Source organism: Oculina patagonica, chromosome 7 (assembly GCF_052425735.1).
Source record: "Oculina patagonica isolate OP01 chromosome 7, crgOcupat, whole genome shotgun sequence".
NCBI lineage: Eukaryota > Metazoa > Cnidaria > Anthozoa > Scleractinia > Oculinidae > Oculina > Oculina patagonica.
This window is the reverse complement of record NC_135764.1, coordinates 14,058,971-14,080,583: the sequence shown is the minus strand read 5'-3', so window position 1 is coordinate 14,080,583 and position 21,613 is coordinate 14,058,971. Positions and strand designations below refer to the sequence as shown.

The 21,613-nt window shown below is 36.2% G+C and overlaps 1 protein-coding gene and 1 long non-coding RNA gene across 2 annotated transcripts; one reads left to right on the top strand and one right to left on the bottom strand.

The window, feature by feature from the left end:
• Positions 1-12,112: 12,112 nt before the first annotated feature.
• On the top strand, positions 12,113-13,383 carry LOC144661204 (pancreas transcription factor 1 subunit alpha-like). The gene is made up of 2 exons (XM_078521899.1): positions 12,113-12,554; positions 12,881-13,383. The coding sequence occupies exons 1-2, from the start codon at positions 12,170-12,172 to the stop codon at positions 13,036-13,038; spliced, it is 543 nt and encodes a 180-aa protein (XP_078378025.1). The 5' UTR covers positions 12,113-12,169; the 3' UTR covers positions 13,039-13,383.
• On the bottom strand, positions 13,384-21,530 carry LOC144661205 (uncharacterized). The gene is made up of 2 exons (XR_013572235.1): positions 21,362-21,530; positions 13,384-13,879 (listed from the first exon to the last, which is right to left on the bottom strand). It is a non-coding gene; the product is annotated as an uncharacterized LOC144661205 (long non-coding RNA).
• Positions 21,531-21,613: the final 83 nt, after the last annotated feature.

Genomic DNA, 21,613 nt, shown 5'->3' with positions numbered 1-21,613 from the left:
TTTTTGCAACCATTTTGTTTTTTACCCGTCGAACGCGGCTTGCAAAAAATTGCCGCCAAAATGTGACGTCATCAAAGTTAAGCCAAATAATGGATTTCGAACCGTTTAAGTTTACGTAGCAGGTTTTAGTAGAAAATGTTTTGTTCGCAGTGGGTTTCTGTGTACTCAAGCTTATCTTTTTTGTTCAATTATTGTAACAATTAAACTTTTTAAATGCCACATGAAGGGTAATTCTCACTTTGGTGTAACCACAACTGTTTTGAGAACACGATGCATGGTTGCGAAGCATTTTTGTTAGTACAACATTTGAAAGACACTATAAAAATTATTGCTTAACTTTGCACGCCTTTCGGTGTAGTCAGTAAGTTCTACAGTCAGATTGCTCTTATCTGAAATAGTGTTTCGAAACCCGTTGTACAAAAACGAAGAAGAAAACAAACAAATAGCGCATTTTATGTAGTTGTAGATATTGTACTTATAATACTTGTACCATACGTTTCCCTTATAAATTTCTGCATTGGCATCATTGATTTAGTTTCACACAGCATTTCTAAATGTATCGCTCTTCCTTTTGCTCAACGGTATTTCGTTTCCTTCTAGTGAGATTTCATTTACTTGCTTACCACTTGAAAGTCTTAACACGTCGGCGAGAATTTCATTTAAGCAGCAGTTAATTAAATAGGATTATTTTAGTTTGCATACGTTTGTTGATACAATCTGCTCTCAAATAGGTATAATGAAAGCTTCTCTTTGATCACAAATTAAAATACGTAGAAACTAATCTGTTCTGGGAACGATTGTCGGTGAATATCTTTTGAGCTCGAGCTATTCGCCACCGCTTCAAAGATTTGTTTTCGTTTATCGTGATCAGCGCAAATAAGATGCAGACCAAAATAGCATTTTTTCAGTTGTATTTTCAAACTACCGTTATCTCCGTTTTTATAACCATTTTACAGCAATTACATTGAATCTGTTGGTCTTGTTAGTCGTAATTAGGAGATTATTAGCATGCGTTTGTAGCGAAACTCGGCTAGTGAATGGCGCAAGATTTGTTTTGCTGTTTTCAGCTTCTATACAACTTATTTCAGTGACAAAAAATTCGTAAGATGTAAATTTTTCCGTGGTAATTTGCTTATCGCCGCGTCGCTTTTTCTTCAAAGAAAATGCGAAAGGTTTAACCATCTATTCCCGTTGAATCCTGTTTACTTTAAAGACAAACTTTTTCTTAAATCTTCATTTTAATATTACTTAAGGAGCTTAACAGTTGAGTGGGAATCGCACCGCTTTTGAGATGTCAAGGTGTCCACATTAATCCGTTAGGAACCAAATAATGAATTTACTGTCAAATAAGTACTGAAAATAAGTGTTTACTTTGAAAGCAAATGAAGTCTATTTCGCGGAAAATACGTCCTTTTGGGGTCGACAAGCGTCATGATCATTGCAGACAATATGGCATTAAATCGAAGGAGGAGAAGAATCTTTGGCTTTTTAGGAACTTGTAGGCGGATGATCATGATTTTCACGTGCAAACATGACTGATTTGGCCGAAAGAAGACTAAAATCTCACTCGAGAGGACATAAAACCTATCCAACTTAGCTTTATACTTCCAAAAGAATTTGGTTTTACGGATAAGATCTTGAAAACATAATTCTTTTAGGTTTACATAGGTCTAATGATAACTTCGTATTTGCAAAACGCATGGTCATCGGCGTACTGCAGGCCCAGCCATAATAACAACTTTATAAATAATGATGTGCCAAAGGACTGGAAAATGTCTCGTTCGTTATAACGGGAGTTCGTTATACCAAAAATTGAATTCTGGACAACTTATGAATTGTCAAGTTATAGATACTAGGCAAAAGTTTTTATTCGCCGAGTTTGAAGGATGAAGCTGGGCTAAAAAGCGTTCAGTTACGTTTTTAATTTCCCATATATTTGACTATATTTTTTTCTGCACGATTGACGCGGTTCGCGGGAAAAATTATAGACAAATGTATGGAAAAATTAAACAAGAAACTGAACGCTTTCTAGCCTACCGACAACCTTCAAACTTGGCGAATAAAAACTTTTGCCAAGCATCTTACCTTTACAATTAATAAGTTGTCCAAAATTCAATTTTTGTAGAAGATATTTGCCGTCGGATTCCCATACAAACACTGTAATTTCTACCCGCTTTGCCTACTCGTCAAAATGGCGTCGAAAACTGTGTTATGGCCTCTTTACCCATGAGTGATCACTACTTTGGACTGTTACACCTTTACTTTCCTGTCTGACGCGGGTTCGCATCTTCTAAACACTACACTTTCTTTCCGGGTCATTTAAAGGCCCAATGAGCATAGACGTTCTGCCGGCAACCGAAATTCTGTATCCACAATACGTACTTTTGTTGTTACTGAAACGACATATTTGTTCTCGCTGGAAACCCGTATATACGTAGAGGTTTGTTTCCTCTAACTTTTAAAACAAGCGTTGCAGTAATTTAGTTTACCTGTAACTTTTCCTGATCTCTGGACCTTAAATCGGCGTTGCTTCAATGATCAACTTAAGATCTCCTTTAAAGAATGTTGAATGGCGAAGAGGTGGAAAAAGCAAAACAAAAAAATAGTCTTGTCTAAGGGGCGCTTAATAGAGAATGCGCTGTGGGGTAAATGTAATCAATTTCAATGTTGAGTGCGCTTATCCCGGTAACTACATGAATATTGCAACTCCCTTTACACTACAATCGATTTTGTTGGGTTTTTCGCAAGCAATTCCCCGGTCACCGGTTATTCTTTTATATTTCTGGGTGGATAAAGGTATTGTGAGAATTAGTAGAGCATAAAAACATAGTGAATGAACTGGAAAGCGCTCGAACACGGATTTGCTTCTTTGGGCACTTTTCTTGCGTAACAGAAGCAAAATAAAAAATCCAAAAGGGTCAATAGGGGTGTTTTAAGAATAATTCTTTTAGAACTTGTGTTGAGTTAGCTTTTATTAAGGGAAGGGATAAATGTTTAAAAGTAGCAAAGCATAACTGTAGCAAAGTAAGGAGGCAATAAGATAACTTTTAATAACAACAAACATCCTCGAATTCACGTTAAGTCTGCTATACTGAGAAGCAGAGTTTTTTCCTGTAGACGTATTTCGGAAACAAGTCAATTGACCAAGTGAAAAAAACGCCGGGCAAAATTTGCAATGGATAAATGTGTTTATAGACACAGTTATTATTCCTTGGGTGAATTTTATTGAGTGATGTTCGGGACTTTGCTGGCTTTGCTTGAATTTCCTACAAGAGCGAGACTTCGTTGTTTTATTTACATCCGTCCTATTTAATGTTGCTCTTAAATTTTACCGTCGACAACCCAAGTTTCTTTCGTTTAAAGCGGAAAATTGCAAGACAAGACTGAACAAAGAAAGAAAAGTTAAGAATCGGTCCAGGATTTCTATTGTAAATATTTACAATACACCTAGTAATTAATGTTGAATTGTTCCCAAAATTAAAACGGTTTTACCGTAAGAATTGTTTTAGTTGATCTCAGGCCCCGTGCACATTAATCCAGAGAAATTTGAAAACGCTGTATAAAATATTTTCTGCCAACACTAGTCCGAATGAATTTGAAAACGCATTTATTTTGGTCAAAAACGGATATAAATGCGTTCTCAAAAACCCTCTTTGAAGAGCGTTTACGAAAGGTTCCGTTTTGGGGTTGACAATTGACAGGGCCTAAAGAAAAATGAACGGTGCAGGATTTCTATTGTAAATATTTACAATACACCTAGTAATTAATGTTGAATTGTTCCCAAAATTAAAATGGTTTTACTGTAAGAATTGTTTTATCTAAGTTTATAAATTAGCTTTAATTAAGACTCCGTGTTTTGATTTGGCAGCGTTGTTTTGTCAATATGTAACAGTTCGAATCGCGGCACTACATTCAAAAACGCAAAAAACAGATTTGTTTTACCGTAGCGTATATTACTTGGGTAGTTTCTTTATTTTTCGTCATGAAAATGTTACAATTATTGTGTTGAGTTTATTTAAGCTTATTTCGAGGTTCTTTACCGTTTGGCAATTACAAAAACGTAAAGCTGAATACTTGAATAAATTTAAAGGACAAAAGCCAAGGAAAGATATCAAACAATTAAAAGATCACACTATACGAAAAACTAATTTCAAAGCGATTTTTATGTTATTCAGTTAAATTGTGTCATCTTTTCTTTCAAATAAATACTTTACCGTAATTTTGTAGAAAAAAGATACTTAAAGAAATTCGTGTTGGTTTGTCATAAGTGTCTTTTGGCTGACTGATTTAGTCCTTCTACTAATTTTAGTAAGTAAATGCAATTAAAATGTTAAACGTTTTGTTCGTAATGAACTTTCGGAAAATTAAATATTCGCAAACGATATTTATGCAAATTACGAAGCTTTGTTGCGCATTGCCATTTTTTCAAAAAGTGCAAATCTTGAGGCTAAAATAATCTGTGTGTTATAACCTCGATGGGTCGTAAAACACGTTTAGAAGCGATTGCTTTAGGCTCTTTTTTCACAAAGCCAAGATCCATCGGCGGCAAATATATAGGGTTTTTAGTTCTACCACAACAAGGATTCAAACAAGATAATCTTAACCGACAGTTAGAATTTATTGTTTGAGACGAGTCAGTTCCTATTGTATTACCCGCCGTGAAAACACGAACCTTTTTTGGTTTAAGTTGTTTTTGAAACTCCTTGGTTTCAGAACTTTTAAACTTACAGTATCTTCTTGTCTTCAAAATGACAAACTTATACTGAATATACCGAATTGTCACTTTTTGCTTTCTCCACAAAAGACCCAAGTCCATTTAATTTGTAGGACATAGGCCTTATTATTTACAGCCTTGTTTTGTTTTATAAGCGCTATTATGCTCTTACACTTTTCCCCAGTGTCAGCATTGAGTGAGCCTTTATGCTTTCAATTGCAAACACTGGACACGCGGAATGACTTGTCTTATTTTTCATTCCCTTTGTTATGTAGATTCCGCTGGATTTGTTTATGGACAATTTTTTGTGATTTCTGAATTTTAATGTTTTGTCCACGAATGGCTTTTCGTTACACAACTATTTCGAGTATTCTTCGGTTTAAATATCTTCACAACCTTGTAGTAAAACGGTATTTTTCCTTGGTTGGGACGTGACAAGCAATCAAAGTCAAAATCGGTCGTATAATGCACCTATTAGGTTATTAGAAAGATTAACGAGTTCTCAGAGAACTTAAATGGTTGCTAAAATGAAACACGTTTGCTATAAAAAAAAAAACCTCGTTAAATAGCAACTGAACGAATGAGAGGGAGTTTATAGGAACGAAAACAAGCTCTTACAAGCTTAAATCTTATTTAATTTCCGTGGGAAATGTCAAAAACGATGTGAGAATGTTTGCGGACTTTTGTTTTGGCGGTTATAAGATGAAAATAAAGTCATGTAAATGTGGCCTTAAAATGGCTTTCAAGAAGCGGAAAGTCACGCATATTTAATTCGAAATTAAAAGTGCACTTTATTGACCCGATCGCTCAATCGCAATGCGACCAAATACTTAAAAATTGACGAAATGCCTCGAGTAAACGAGCATGACCGTGTTAACCGGATAACTAACGCCATTACAGGTGTAACATGAATCATTCTTTGCTATTATTCTGTAGAACAATTAGCTAACCCTCGACCTATGGCTTATTTGTTCGGAGAAAAATGACCGCATTTTTGAAAAACGAAAGGTGAACATTTTTAACTTTTTCAAATAGCGTAACTTTATTTTCAGCCGAAGAGTTTACGGAAGTTTCAATTTTAACTGTCAATTTGTATTTTTTTAACTGCCGTGGGAAGTTCGTTACGAAGTGTAGAAACACGTGGGGACTTCCTGCTTTGAACGATTACGCTAGTCAAAATAAAGCGATTCATTTATTACTCAACTAACTAAGCGATTTTCTTTTTCTTAGATTAATTTTAACTGTTTCCTAACAAAGTAGAACAGTAACTTAGCTCTGAGCGAGTACCAATTAGCTATAAATCCAACGTGTTTTCCTGTAATTAAGAGCCGACCAAAAGACGATCACTTGGTCGGCATTTCGGGATAAAGCTGGCCGAGTTGCCTATGTGGTCGCATTCCGAGCAACAAAACCTAGGAACTGCACATTATGTCTCTGACAAAAGCACAGCGCCGACCAAACGGATTTTTACAAAAAATATACCTGTCGGCTTAAACTGTCAGAACAAAACTGACTTCGACTCATACATGTATAGTGAACATATTCCCACATAAAATATTAACCAGGTTTAGTTACAATGCCTTTAATTTGGCTTGAGAGGCCTTGGCACAGCCGTGCGAGAAACATTGGTTAATGCGCCACCTACGGGGCCTCATCTAATAATTATCGAGTACAACTACCTACTTCGAAGTTTGCCTTAGTTATTTCCCACGGGCAGATAACAGTTTTCAATCTCCCACGGCTAATAAGAAGTTTGGCTTAAAAACTAGGCTGCCAGCCAAAATTTGCTAAATCCGTAAGTCTTCCTAATTAACTATCATAAAAAAACACGTGTATTGATGTTTTTTTATTATTTATTTTATTTATTTTTTTTCTGAAAAAGACTGGAACACGACCTTATGTTTTTAGTTACATTTTTTCGGAGTTTAGAAAACCCATCGCTCACTTTTCTATGCTTGATTTTATTTACTTCTTTTAGAATTCTGGTAAGGGAACGCTCTAAATTTCACTGAAAAGGCATACATCTTGTTACAACATAATCTCTTTATGCGCTATTCAAAACGGTAGTTGCATAATTATGATGTTTTCTCGCAATATTTTTCTTAGCCACCTAACGATACTTTCAATAAAAATTTAATTGCTCTCGACATTCTACAAGCTCTTATTACTTTTCTTTTGAATAACCCTGCCGTCCGATACAGGTGTCTTTTTCAAGAATAACATTCAATCAGTTTTCCTTCGTACAAAGGGAGATAAATTCTTTGGTTCAAGGTCAAAATCTTTATAAATAACGTATCTTAATCTAGCGTTCTTCGATAAGTTCCTAGCCAAGTGTGCCCCGAAACACAACACGGGTTCAATAACTTATTCAGTTTTGTGTCAATAATAAGAACAACATTTACAGACAAGCCGTACGCAAAAAGAGAACTTCGACTTGCACACTCAACGAATTGAGCCTTTTTCAAAACCGAAACTGTGATTTCGATCTTAATTAACAATGGCAGGTACATTCTGTTATTAGTAAAGGGCGATTGTTTCTATTCTTTCGCTAGACTCTGTTTATCCATTGGACAGGTTAGGCCGCAACTGTTTCGCCTAATGAGGTTTTTATCAGCTTCCCGAATATTTACCAGAGTAATAAAGTGTTTCTTTCAACTTACTTTTTTAAGAACCCATTTACTTACAAGAACCCATTTGCCCGAGCGCTCTGTCGTTGTGCAAAGAGTTTTGAATGTGGAGTTCTTTAGTGTGCCGACAACACCACTGGGGAGAATAAAAGAAAAGTAGAAAAATAAATCGACCGCAATTAAGCCGAAAAGATGTCGAAGAACGGCGAGAATTTGTTTAAATTTGTTTTCACACGTTATGCCTCGACTGGGGCATGTGTTGTTCATGATACGGTGAAAATAACAATAGTAAAGAAGAAAAGTTCATTCATTAGACCTTAACATTGCTGTTTACTGCAGCGAAAAGTCACACAGTTCCTGTTGTGAGACACAGCGACTGTGGGCGATCAGAAACAGCTTGAGCGTCAAACATAAAGAAACGTTTCAAACTCTTTAGTTTTAAACATAAAAACCGCATTCAACAGTCGGTAAATTGTTCGCTTCTCCGTCAATTGATACACAAAACATTTCCCTTTCTCTGCTAAGTGAGTGAAAATTGCTTTTCGAAGCGAAGAAATTGTAAACGAAAAGTCAGATGTTTTATGCAATTAATGCCAAGATGAAAACATCGATGGTTTTTAAGTAGTTGTGGTTTTAGGACACTGTGAAATTAACAATCGATTCCTTTATGTTGCAGTTAAGTTGACTTCATCGCAACGTGTTCATGATATTATGTAACAATTTGAAACATTTTCCCAAAACAATGTCCCTGAAAGAGATTTCGATGTTCATGGATTTTAGATCAAGAGAAAGATCTTGATAAACAAGTTTAATGAAGCGAATGAAGGGCGTGCCTTGCCACATGTTTACGGCATTTTTTATCAAGATTTCTGTAACCTTAATTCTACTTCCTCGAGTAATGACTCTAAAAAGAACTTAATGAAGTTTCGTTGTTGAACTTGCCTCAGCAACAAATTGAATTTCTGAATTGCTACACTTTGATTTCAATAAATTGATAAGTATGTTTTTGATTTAATGCCTCATTTTATATTACAAGTTGTTAAATTAAAAGCGAGAACGGTGCACCACGAAATCTCTCTCGCCAATTTTAAAAATTGAATGTTTTTTATTTAATTGGCAGGGTTATTTATTTCGAGCGATAAATATCACTTTTCAATTTCGACATCCGACCTCTGAGTGATTTCAGAATTTTTGATGTTTTAATTTACTAAGTTTTAGCTCGGAGTAAAATCTTAGTTTCATTCATTTGTACTTAACTTTATAACGAAACATTCAACTCAAAATATAGATTCACCATCTTCTAACATGAGTTTCTTTTTCATAACACGTAAATATAAACCAAAAAGTCGTAAAATATAACACACACAAAAAAGAAACAGACAAACCAGTTTATAGTATTGCTTATTACTATCAACAAATTTTTGCGCTTTTCATTTTTTGTTCAAAAGATAACGAACCTTGATCAACATATTACAAAATGATACTTTCAGCACAAAAGTTTTGTATTCAAACAAGTGAAATTTCCAGGTGTGTAGCAGAGAAGGAGAATTTCTTTTATTCCACATTGCCAGTTTGATCTCTGAGTTAATTAAATAGTATCAATAAGGAAATTTTTATTCTTCTTTTTCACACATTTCGGTATGTTCGTTCAGAATTTTTCCGCAAATCTGGTGATAGATAAACTTAAGGCAATATCTCTTACATTTGATAAATCAGTTCTCTCTTCTTTCATCTTACGGCTAGAAAAATATGTTTACAAGAGATGTTCATTTTTAGGAATTACAGTGGGTTTAAAACTGGTCAACGGTTTGATAAGAACTTTATTTGCGACAGCATGGCATTCAATAACTTTCAATTGATTTACCAGTTAGAATCGGACCAAATGAATCTAATCCAATTCCATCATAAAACAGCATTTAGCTTCCTCGTTGACTAGTTACGAACGAAAATCCAGTTATTAAGATCAAAGTATTTCAAGCAATGGCTATGTTAATTAGGTCATAATCTTTTTGTCAAAACATTAACAGAAAATAAGCGCTATCATAATTGCAAATTAAAACAGTATACGGAAGCAGCTAAAGGGTGCACGATTTAAATTGTATTTCTTTTGTTAGAATCCTTAACTAAAAATGGTAATTCTTAAAATAATCGATTTTAAAAAAGCAACACTACCGAGTAAAATTTTGAAATTGTTTACGGGCATTTCCCTTGCTGTGATTTGGTTGTTTTCGCTGAGCTGTTTCTAAACAACACTGTATATTTATTAACCGTTTGAACGCACAAGCAAATGTCTGAATACTTTATCTGTCTTAGCCAACGATACCGCGTTATTTTAGAGTAATTCAAATTGAGTTGAAGCTGGTTTAGTAAAAAGAAACATTTTCCACTGGTTGCCATTCTTTGTGTATTAATAATAAAGAAATGTAACGAAACCTCAGTGTCTAACTAGTGAATGAATTACAAAACTGTGTCGATCGCGGCATATTAATTCTCCCTTCGTGTTTTCCATTGTATCATTTCAGTTTCGTCCTAAAAACATTGACTTCTCCGGCTAAATTCTGCGCGCCTTCCATAAATTCTACATTTCAATTTGTAGATTTCATTCGGGATTAGTTTTACTGCTAAGTTCGATGTTTCGCGCCGATCCGCGAAGTCAAATTCGGAATTTGTAATATAGCAACATAATATCACTAAGGACAATTAACAAACTCACAACAATTCCATATATACATTTAATATGAACCATCTGCTAGGCTCTTACAAACTGGGAACAAAATGACCGATTATTTTAGTGCTTCAAAGACAAGACGAACAACAAAGGCGATCGAAATAAAAAGCACTCGAGCTAGGAAAACGTTAAAGAGACTTGGACACAAAACACGTGTAGATTGAAGGTGTTGTTTTTTCATGCACTTGAATTGAAAAGCAAAATACCGTCCGCTCCGTTCATCATTTCCCCTCTTTCGCTAAACGGCCAATTTTATTTCTGTCTTATTCTTTGGCCACGTGACACACTTAAGTGGCTTAATTCCGACTTTTACGAGAGCACTTTGTTGACAGCAAAACAGTAATGGAAACGGTTTAAAATATTCGATTTCGCAAAGTTTTCGCGACAAATCATCTGATCAATTCATTTTAATCAGAGCTCTTTAATTGAAAGTTAAAATAATCGAAAGGCAGAAAGACGTATGCTAATGAAGAGAATATACATTTTTAGTTCTTGTACTATACACAACTATAAACGTACATCGTTCGCTGATAAGGCATGCTTAAAAAAACATCTGTCCATGTTTTGATATTTTAAAGCAAATTATAACTTTAAGATCGCAACATACTACATTGTAGTTTTCGTTCAACCGTCTTAGTGTACGAGGAGTTGTAAGCGGAACTAGCAGGTAAAAATTTTCCTTGCCGAATAAAGAGAATTAATTACCTTGTGTTAACACATCATGTTACTCAAAGATTTTTTGACATTTAACTTCTAAATTATGACCAATTGAGAAGCGCTTGGGGGTACAATGAGTTTGGAATACGACATTAAATAGCGGTGAAGGCTCAATACAATAGCTCTCTCTACTGTTTGGATACAATGCCGCAATCTCGTTCAGTTTATTATCTTTTATACATTATTTACTTGCCTAGCGATGTCCTTTTGTTCAGCTAAGCAATCTCAAAGGAAACTCCTCGTCACTGACAGCGCATCCGCGATGAATGAAAACCTTCACGTTTAATTCACACAACATGGAACAAACGATATCTCGGCGCATTTACAGCAAAACAGCATTTAATTCGACAGCTTTACCCGGAAATAACAGATCGGATATTTTGCCATACACAGTTTACTAAATAATACAAAATTCATTTTTGACACGTCTGCTCTCAAATTAACTTAATTCAAAGAAATGTGCTTTCCTCGTAGTCGAAAAGGAATCCTTACATTTGACCCTGAAAGAAATAGAATTAAAATACAAAGCACGACATTCGGAGCTAGAGAACACAGATCAAGGCGAGAAAAACGTGTTTGATGAAAAGTTTGTCATTCTAGACTCCGAATCAACATTTGTTTTCTTGGGCTTTGTTTGTCCTGTAACCGATGACGTCAGTACATTTTGATGTGAATTTTCGCGCGGCCACTTAAGAATATTGAAATGCTTGTTTCGCCGTTCTGTCGTTCTGGACTCTTTGCTTGGCGATTGTTTTGTTTTTGGGACGAGATGTCTCACGTTTTTTATTCATGTTTGCCCAGTCATTCAGCGCGAGAGAAGTTTGTTTGCGGTTTCAAAGTCACAAGAGGTTTCGCAGGAGCGAAGCGTTTTAGTTAGCATAATTTTATTTTAAGTAAGATATTCATTGTTTGCGGACTGATCATCCTTGATCGATACAAACATTGGAAAGAAAAACGAAAAAGAGACAAAAATATTCCCACCAATAAAGTCCCAATTCAATTTGAAAAAATTAGGCTTTCCCTAAGCTCCGAACAATGCGCCTAGCGGCAGTTCCTACTCTCTCGATTACACAGATTTCTAATTTACTACTTTTTAAACGCAAATCAAGCGTTATGAAATTTCGTTGTGCATTGTAAGTTTTTACATAGTTTTATTAAACGCTTAACTCACACTTAGTTGCAGTCGGCAGGATACCTCGCACAATAGAAAGTGTCACAAACCCTTTATCGAATAATTGTTTTTCCTAGCTCGCTTCTGATTGGCTCGTTCGCCGCCTAAAAGTGGCTATAAGCCCGCAAACGTGTATCTGCCGAGCTATTAGCTTGAGCAAAAGCCTTTCATGAGCTTCAAGACTCCCGAAGGAAAATATTAATCGTTAACAGATGGAGAGTCCGATCTCATTCCGTGAAAGTCAGTCACAAATCAAAAGTCAGTTTCATTACGCCTCGACGGACCATCACGACAAGACCTTGAAGCGAAAACGGAGAAGGAAATCCCCAACGCAGCAAATCGTGCAACGACATGCTGCAAACTTACGCGAGCGAAAGCGTATGCAGAGTATAAACGAGGCATTCGAGGGACTTCGCCATCACATCCCTACACTGCCTTACGAGAAAAGACTCTCTAAAGTGGACACATTACGGCTCGCCATCGGTTACATTGGGTTTCTTACGGAAATGATAAGCTCCGATATGAGTCATAGTCAAGCCTTACAGCCAACATCTTCAGAACAGCCGAGAAAAGTGATGATCTGCCATAGGGGTTTCGGTAAGTGTGTGATATTTTCGACTGAGTACGTCGCTTTAGTAGCGGCCAGTTTGCGCGCATCTGGGAAGTTCTCACATGCATGTAGTGATGATGGCTAATAAATAAACTGACGTTTTGGTAATTTTTTTGCATTTTATAAGCTGCAAATTGAGGGAAATCTTGTAATTTTCTTACGGCAAATCCCCATAAAGCAAATAAATGTTCCCTCTTAAGCCACGCAACACGAACAAGGCAAAATTTCACAGACACTTTTTGATATTCATTTCTTTTATTTATGTTTTCATGTTTGCTCACTTTTTTCTTCTTGTTGTTTTTCCTTCTGGCAGGTACTCAAGAATACGGTCTACCGCCATTAACAGGACATTCCCTCTCATGGACAGACTTGAAGAAACCTAAAATACCGTCAAGCATAATGAAAGCGAAGATTTGGACCCCCGAAGATCCTAGAATCCATAACAATGCAATGTATCCCTCGCCATTGTAAGGACACGAAAATGCTGTTATAATATACTGTTATACCAAGGCAGGGAAATATTGAACTTTAATTGTATTGTAGCAGAGGTAGAATTATTTTTTAATAACAACTAGCTAACGAGAAAAACAATGTAACATATATGAATGCTCGAACGAGGTTTTATCTTACTACTGAGGAAATTCAATATCTTGTAGACGAGTGTTGTTCGATTTGCTCGCTGTTTCGTCGAGAAGGAATTCGAATCAAAACAGCTCTAATGGCGGTCGGTTTCTGTAAATTAAACAATTTTTGTAAATTTTTTCTCCAGGCTTAACACGTTGAGAGTTTGTATATTAAAAGACATTGAATACATCATACATTGTGGCTTTTTATTGTTGGAATTCTAAGTGGCATAATCTGTGATGAGTAAATTTATAAAAAATATTATTTATTGTAGGGATAAACCTACAGCCTTTTATTTCATTGGGATTTAACAAAAGAGTGAATGTAGCAGCTCTGCGCGGGAGGCTTAATTTGCATAACTGCTTGACTTTTCGTAGTTTCAGAATTCTTTGCAAATAAAAAATTAATGAGGTGCATAAAGCGTGATCTGTTCGAAAACGAGTATAAAGTTCTCTCATTCCCTTCTCAATTAAGGCTAGACCTACAAAAGCGTGCATAATTTCGTCGCAGAGTATGCCTAACGGGCGTTCAGTTTTGTCGTGTGTTCTCCTCATGTGTTAAACAACGTTATCTGATTTCTAAAGACTCCTGTAGAATCGATCTGTAATCTTGTTTCCCAGGAGGTCTATTGGTCTGCAGACCTCACGGCACCAACAGACGAAACACTGAGCTTTACTTGTCGGGTTTCCTAAGAGAAAACGTGGGGTTATACCAATGAGCACTTGATCTTATCGAATGGCTCAACTCTTACCACACGTGCAGGCGTGTTTGCTCTTGCATGGGTTCAAACGTAAAACATTTGTGCCGTGAGGTAGCTAAGGGGTGTCACACCCCTTAAGCTGCGAGCAAGCAGAACTTAAGCGGCTTTGTTCTACAGGGTTGTCTCACATAAGCATTCCTAAGTGGGATGGGCTCAGTGCATGATCTTAGGGCCCTTGGAGTAGTGCACAATTCAAGTAACAGGTTGATACATGCTGTATTCATTGCCCATAATCCCCAGGTATGGCATTTATTACACAAACTGCGCGAGACAAACGCGTTTTTAATCCGTTGGTGTGAATATCAACCCCGAGTCTTGATACGTGTATTTGCATGAGGTCCCAACGTGTTATACGCTTTATCAGGGAGATATAGTTAAATGATATTGGTACACACGTCTACTGTAGAGGATTAAAGCTATAATAGCCAAAGTAATTGCTTGTGTCGGTTCTGTCCTATCAATACAAAATTCTGTCCCCGTTGCTGAGACCAAGAGCTATACTTCTATCGCAGCTGCGGGAAGAGTATTGTTAAAGAGACAAGAGGCAGCTGTGATCAGCCATTTCCAAGAGCAGCTCCATTTAAAAGAAAGGAGACAGGTATTATGTGTGCACACGTTCGAAGATTTACACAATTGGTAGCAACCTGCGTGCTGGTGAATAGCTCTTTTTTTTCATTAAGACACTGGTCGATATCTACCCTGTGGAGACGAGAGCTGATTGGTTGAAACACGACACATGAGTTTTGTATAGCCCGCCCTGAATTAACCAGACCCTGAGCCACGATCAATTATTTGGCTCTTTCAGATCTTTGTTTCAATTGTCAAAGTCTCCTTGCGTATTCAAAGGGTGCATGCAATCGATTTCTTGCCAGATTTTGAGACCAGAGGAGTCGACGATGGGTAATTCCAAAGTCATTTAGGATGCAGTCCTCTCGGATAGTCCCCATTGTCTCCACGAACGAGCGTGAATTTCAAGAGCGGACTCTCCTCTCGTCTTGTATCCTTTATTAAAGGTGTTACCCACGCCATGCAGTGAATTAGATTTTTCTTTTGTTTGTAGAGATTTAAATAGGAGAAGCAGATGTTTTTTGGGCTTAAAAATAAATCATGAATGAATAATCAGGGAGGATTGGTAAGATAGCTGGCTTTGGAGAGAGCTGGCAAATTTTGTACCACCATGAAGACCCCCATTTTCGGCCTAGCATCCCCCTTCTTCTTCCGGGAAGGAAACCGCGGTAAAATATTGGATATTTCGACGAAAAAGTGTTTGTGATGTGAAATATATTAATTAACGATGGATAGTAAGAGTATTGTCTTGTTGTAATGTCAACACATTTGACTGAGACTTGTAAAAAGCTTTTAAAAGTTGCCAAAAAACACAAGATACAGAGCACGTTGAGCGCTAGTAATTATGTAAACAGGCAATTTTTATCATTACTGCAATAAACCAAGTGATAATAAACTAGCTTTTACAAATGGCACTTTCGGAGTTGAATGAATGATGCACTAGCGCTCAGTTACAAACGTGAAAAACACTAAAACTTAACAAAAAATGCCGCAAATTTATGCAAAAAAGAGTTCTTTTTTCATCTTTTATTCAAATTAAGTCAGAGAAAGACACGTAACTGCTTTGAAAAGGATTTTCTCCCGTTTATGCGAGCTTCCGTTGGATATTGAAGTCACAGTTAACGCAGAAAAACGTTGGATTTTAGTGAAAAGTGTTTGGGCGACAAGCCTAAAGTTCTGCGCATGCGTTATGAAAATGAAACCCATCGAAATCACAAATAACCGCAAATGACAAGCATGTAGGCGTGAAATAAACCACAAATGTTCGATTTCTCCAGGTGTGTTTACCGATTTCCACTTTCCCAACTAGTTTTCTACGCTTCCAGATCGGCTAGTTTTCTCCTGCAGATAAAGCGAAAATTGTATCGACCGTTTTCTGTAAAATATGAATATTTAATTAACTGCGGTCGTGCAGACTCAAATGTTTCGTAAACACGCTTCGCGGCAGTTTGCGGCGAACGTTCCTGAAATGGAACTTACACGTGAAATTTTGTGGGCGTTGGAAAGCCGATATGTGGTGTAAATCCCCCAAGAAGCGTCCCTAAACAACCTGCGCTCGTAAGCCGCTTAGAATTTCTCGATTAAAACCTCAAATTTGCCGTCTGCTTACACGAAATGTGGTTTACCTACAGCTAATATCGAGACTTTTTCAAGATGTCCATATCTTTCATGTTTGATACGAATTAAAACACTTTCATGAAGCAGACCGCAAATGGGTTCTTAGTTAGGCCGAATTTCGCTCGTTTTTGCTTAAAGGCCAACTTAAGCTATCCTTTGAAGTAAACTTTACTTGCATGTGTTTAGGTTTTACGTTTCAGGAGGTGATAATATAAAAGATTTTTACAACGAACGCCAAAACAAAGTCGGCAGTACAATCGGATGTGTTCGGTTATGGCAATTCGCAAAACTTAATCAGTTAAACGTTGTGGATCGTGCCAGACTTCTCGACCACGTGCTGTAAATCGGAGCTTTTAAAAAGCTGTTGTTTTGAATACTAAAATGCATACAAATTATTCCATTATTTCTAATTCAGGGGCAAAGGTGACTCGTATTCTCTAATCGCTTATTTTGATTAATGAGACTTCTCTGGAAAAATCGTCCTTTTGTCGAAACACAAGTGCAGAGGTTGCCAGAGTCGTTTACGTTCTATTCAACAGTTGTGAAAATCGTGCCTTATATTTTGTTTGAGATCATCGCGGCCCATTTATCACGAACACACGCGGAATTTCTTGCACTTTTTAAAAGCGCTGTCAAAATTCACTTTAGCGTTTCTATAACTGCTCTTCTATTAATTTTGCTTCAATATACAAGTGTTACTTCACATGTTCGTACAAAACAAAGCTATATTAAAGAAATGAAGCTTCCTGCGGTGTTAATATATAGGTGATTTGCTCTACCGGACGTACTTCACACCAAACAATAATTAAAACTCCAAGGAAATAGTTAAATAATATAGCGACCTCACAATGAGCGTATCAAACTTTCTGATAATAACCGCAAAAAAGGTGACTTCATTTAAATAAGACAATAGAAAACACCGCCGAGATAATTTTTCTAGCTCTATTAAAAAAGTCTTTAGAATGCTTGTTTTATTTTGGGGAACAATTCCATAGAGGGAAAATATAACGCAATCAGATATTGGCGGCGTAGAAGGCCGCACAACATGTTTACTCGTTCTGGAGGGCATGAATATTATTTACGTTTCGCATTTGTAAGGGTGAAAGTTAAACCCATACTTCGTGAAAGAAAAAAAACTGATAATAATTCGTCAGAAATGAAAAAAAGTGATAACTTAAATTTTACGTGACAATAATAAGCTTCTTAAATTGCTGCGAAAATTTTATTCGGCAAGAGATGTTGTCATGCAATAATTAAGTTTCTACTAAATAAAAAATTAGTATTGGTTTAAATTAATAGCTGACTTCTGATATCTAAATAAAACTAACAGTAGAGAAAAGTCCCGTAAATGTTTAACACGGGGCTACTTGGTTAAAATAATTATCAGCAAAATACTCAACGCATTTGCAAAATTTGTTTTAAAATTCGAGCTACTGAAATAAAACACAAAAGCCATTCAAAGTCACCTTTAGTCATTATTGTATCGCTTATGTCCGGTTAACCCATTAAAAGTCGTACATTCAAATGGCTTCCACCTTTTTCACGTTTTAAGATAAAATCGTGGCTGGTTGGATTTGTTTAGGTCTGCCTGACTAGTTTATTTTTTCAGGAGAGAAAAGATACAATATACAAGCACGATGTCGCGCTTTCCTTTTGTTAATCCTTTCTGTACCAAGCATCACACAAATACATAAGATATGCTAATGAGCTTTTAAATGCTACATTCATTATGATGACACGATCCCTTCCATTATTAAGGTCGATTAATGCATTCTTCGCTAATAATTGTTTGTTTAGTTTTTCCTACAGCTGCCTGAAAACACTCCGTACCGTGGGAACGGCACATATGGTGCCAAAACAACAGAATAGAGACAATTTTAATTTATTTTTGGTGTGATATTTTGAAGCAAAACACCGTTGAATTGACTTCGCGATGGTTTTACTTTTATAAAATGTTGTGCATTTCCCGAAGAATAAAGTTCACCGAACCAAAACTGATTCACTGTTTACTGTATTTCGCGTAAATTGTTTTACAGAATAATTAGTGTAGTGCTTACGGCAGTGAAGCGAACGAAAAGTTATTGACGGTGGGGAACATTACAGTTTTTAATGTGTTCTTCGTTTTCTGAGTGTATATTATTCTATTCACTCAGCAGTCGCCGAGAAAAGGCAAACCGTGTCACTGAAAATGAATACAACAGAGCCGGAATTTCTCAGTGTAATTTTATCTTCTTTTTCGCAGAGCACAAAAGTTCAATTTAAAAAATGGCAAATGAGTTGCGCCGTGTGAGTTTCCTAGGTCTATTTTCTGAATTTTAATTTCATATTATCCAAGTGTCACAAACACTATTGTTTAATTTGTCGGAGAAAATGTGAAAAGTTGTCCTTTTTTATTAACGGATATTGTTCGCTTTTTGACCAAGATAAATTTCATTTTTGGTAAATTCAGAAGACTAATAAAACACAACGTTGGAGTCCAATTTAGAAATATTGTTTAACATTATTTACTCCTGTCGAGCGTTCGCGAATCCTACTGCAAATTTGCTTTTCAATTAACCTTGTTGTAAACTTTCTTGGGCGAATACTGCCGATTATCATTTCAATCTATTTGCATTTTAGTGATTAAAACTTGGTCCAAAGTCAAAAGAATCTTTAGATCTTAGATAAGTGACAATGCGATTACTTAGCTGACTTCCTATCTTGCCGAAAGTTCTTGCTAATAGGAAAGAAATTAAAAATTAATGCGGACTTCAAGAGTTTGCGGAAGTGTTGATTTTGAGATGTATCAAAGAAGCGACGATTCGATCTGTTGTATCTTCTTTTCTTTAAAAGACCCGGACGAAATTAGTTTTTCGGTGAAAACTTCTAAAGGGGTTGAAATTAAAAAAAGATAAAAATAGCAAGAAAAGGTACATCTATTAAGGAATTTTCTCCATGCTTAGCAAACCTCGCTTTGTCTTGGTCTGTTTACCATTCGATTTGTTAAGCTGTGAATAACTTTAAAAGTGTGAAATGTGTTATCTATACTGTAAATCAAACCCAACAAAAACCAAGCTCAACTTTCCCTAAAATGAAGTCATTTAGTTCACCAGGAAACCTTCTGTTCCTAAAAAATTTTGTTTAATTTCCTAAGTGAAATGCGTTGAAATCCAATCGGGTTATTAAAGTCGTCCTCTAAAAGAAAATATTATCGCTCTGTTCAGTGTTAGATGGCTCTGAAATCGAGCCGAAATATTTTATATTTCCATCTCGCCTCATCTTGTAATAAACTTAAACTTGGTTTTTACAATAATAGCGTTATTGGGTATCGTTTTTTAATGTTTTACTCCAAACTTTCAGACGGCTATGGATTTTGTCAGTTGGCGCAAAGGATTTGAATGTTATCCCTCCGGGTTTTTTTTAGCGCGGACTTTTCTGCGGAGTTCGCGGCTAACGGAACGTCGCGTTTTAAGAGAGGATAGCTGGAAATATATCTTGCCAAATACACATGAAAAAATTGACTTCTAAATTCGAGCTTTCTAGCTATATTGCGACCAGCAAAACAAACAAAGTTACCGTTGTTTAACTTGCCTGGGAAGCTAACACGTTTTCGTCGCTTTTCTCGAAGAGCCCGCTGCTAAAAGTGTTAGATTAAACTGCGTTTTCGTTCTTCGACAAAAACTAACCTAGGAAACTAGATTTTAAAAGAAGAATTTTTCGTGAATTTTCAGCTGTAAGCCCGAAGGTAGAAAGCAATTTTATCTTTTCTGGATTTTTCTTTTTACCAAGTAGTCCATATAACAGTATTTTGTTCTAGGAGACAGTGTGAACGATTTGGAATTTTAATGGCGGCTTCCCGACGGCGGTCTTTGATACTATTGCCTTTGGCATGCGATTCAGGGTTTTTAACTACGGTGACGAAAAATTGCCTCCCAAAATCTCAGAAATCTTGCGAAAGACTTTAAATGGGAATATTGTCTTTAAGGGAATAGTAGAGATATAAATTATGTACAAACCAGAGTCATTTTTTCTCTGACAGCGAGGTTCTGTACGTCAAGCGGGTAAAAGATTTGCGAGAGTGAACGTAAAATCATGCGCGTACAAGCAACAAACAAAATTTTTTTAAGATAAACCTCGATTCTACAATTAAACTAGTTGATGACTAAATATCTGAGAAATTCAGCTCGATCAGTAAAGACAAATAAATCGGATAATCTAAGCGGTTCTTTAAAGTTTAATATGCGCTCGTGAGAATGTATATAAGAGAGTTTTTAGAACTTCTTCGTTTTAAAGATATTGTGTAAAACTAGCAACCAAAGATCTAACTTCACCATAGAAATCAAGGACGTGGCCATTTGCATGTGTTTCCGCGTTCATCGAAGTATTTACTCTCGCTTCTCGCAGGCTGTTTTCTCAGCTTTCAATTTGAGATTCTGTAAATTTGGAATACGTGCGATTGCAACAATGCTTCATGAAAACCAAATTAACTTATAATAAATTTCTCGCTAGGAGACGCATTTTTCGATGTGGAATTTATGTTGTGAGCCGTTGTCACTGTATTTTCACTCTTCTCTTTGGCAAAGCAGCTGGAACCTTTTAGAAAAATTCGCAAATGGGAAGATATAGGATCCTAAAACAAATACAACCCTCGTGTTACGAAATCGAATCGCGTTCTCAATGCGTAGAAGAGAAATAGCTTATGTTTACACTCAACATTTGATGTAGTCGGGCTACAATAATTGCGTCTTTGTGTTTCACTTCTGGTTGGTAGCAAAAATGAAAAAAATAGTGCCGTCTTCATTTTGTAATGTAAAATAAACTCTTTGTGAAACGGCGAGCTTTGATTTAAATGCCAGAAATAAATGAAATGGCGCTCATGAAATGTATTAGTAAACATAAACTTAAAGCTTGAGGCAAAAGGCTAAAAGAGGATGTTAAAAAATAAAATTCCTCATCGCCGATTAAGCTACAGTTATAGCATTTCTGAACAATTCTGTACAAAGATTTTCCCTGTATAGTACGTAAATTACTTTCAAATGGGCTACGCTGGCTGTACGAGGAAATGGATACAAATATTTAAAATCTCCTCTTCAATCCAAAACAAATTTGAAATCTTCTTGGGTAAATCAAAAAAGAATCCCTGAATAACGCTGAAAGCGAATCTTCGAAAAAGTAAATGTAAACATTAAACTCTGGAAGGATCGAAGAAATAAAGAACAATTATAATAAACAGTCTGGCATACAAACCTTAGGTGCACAATAAAAGTGCAAAGTGGCTGACGTGAAAACGTAAGAGCGCGACCGAGCACACCCGAGGAACATTCGATCGCAAATGAGACTTCACTGATTTTGTGCGCGTTTTATCTACGTACTGAATCGAGCAGGCCGTGAGAATTTTGAGGGACAATCTCAGAGCGAACATAGTGTAACTTTCTCACGGACTGTTAGAAATTATTATGGAAAATCATTAAAATCCTTTTAAACAAACAACTCATGCAT

Excerpts from the sequence above, each read along its gene's own strand:
- LOC144661204 (XM_078521899.1), top strand. The coding sequence starts at position 12,170 with ATGGAGAGTCCGATCTCATTCCGTGAAAGTCAGTCACAAATCAAAAGT. Across the intron at positions 12,555-12,880 it reads GATCTGCCATAGGGGTTTCG|GTACTCAAGAATACGGTCTA; the intron begins GTAAGTGTGTGA and ends TCCTTCTGGCAG.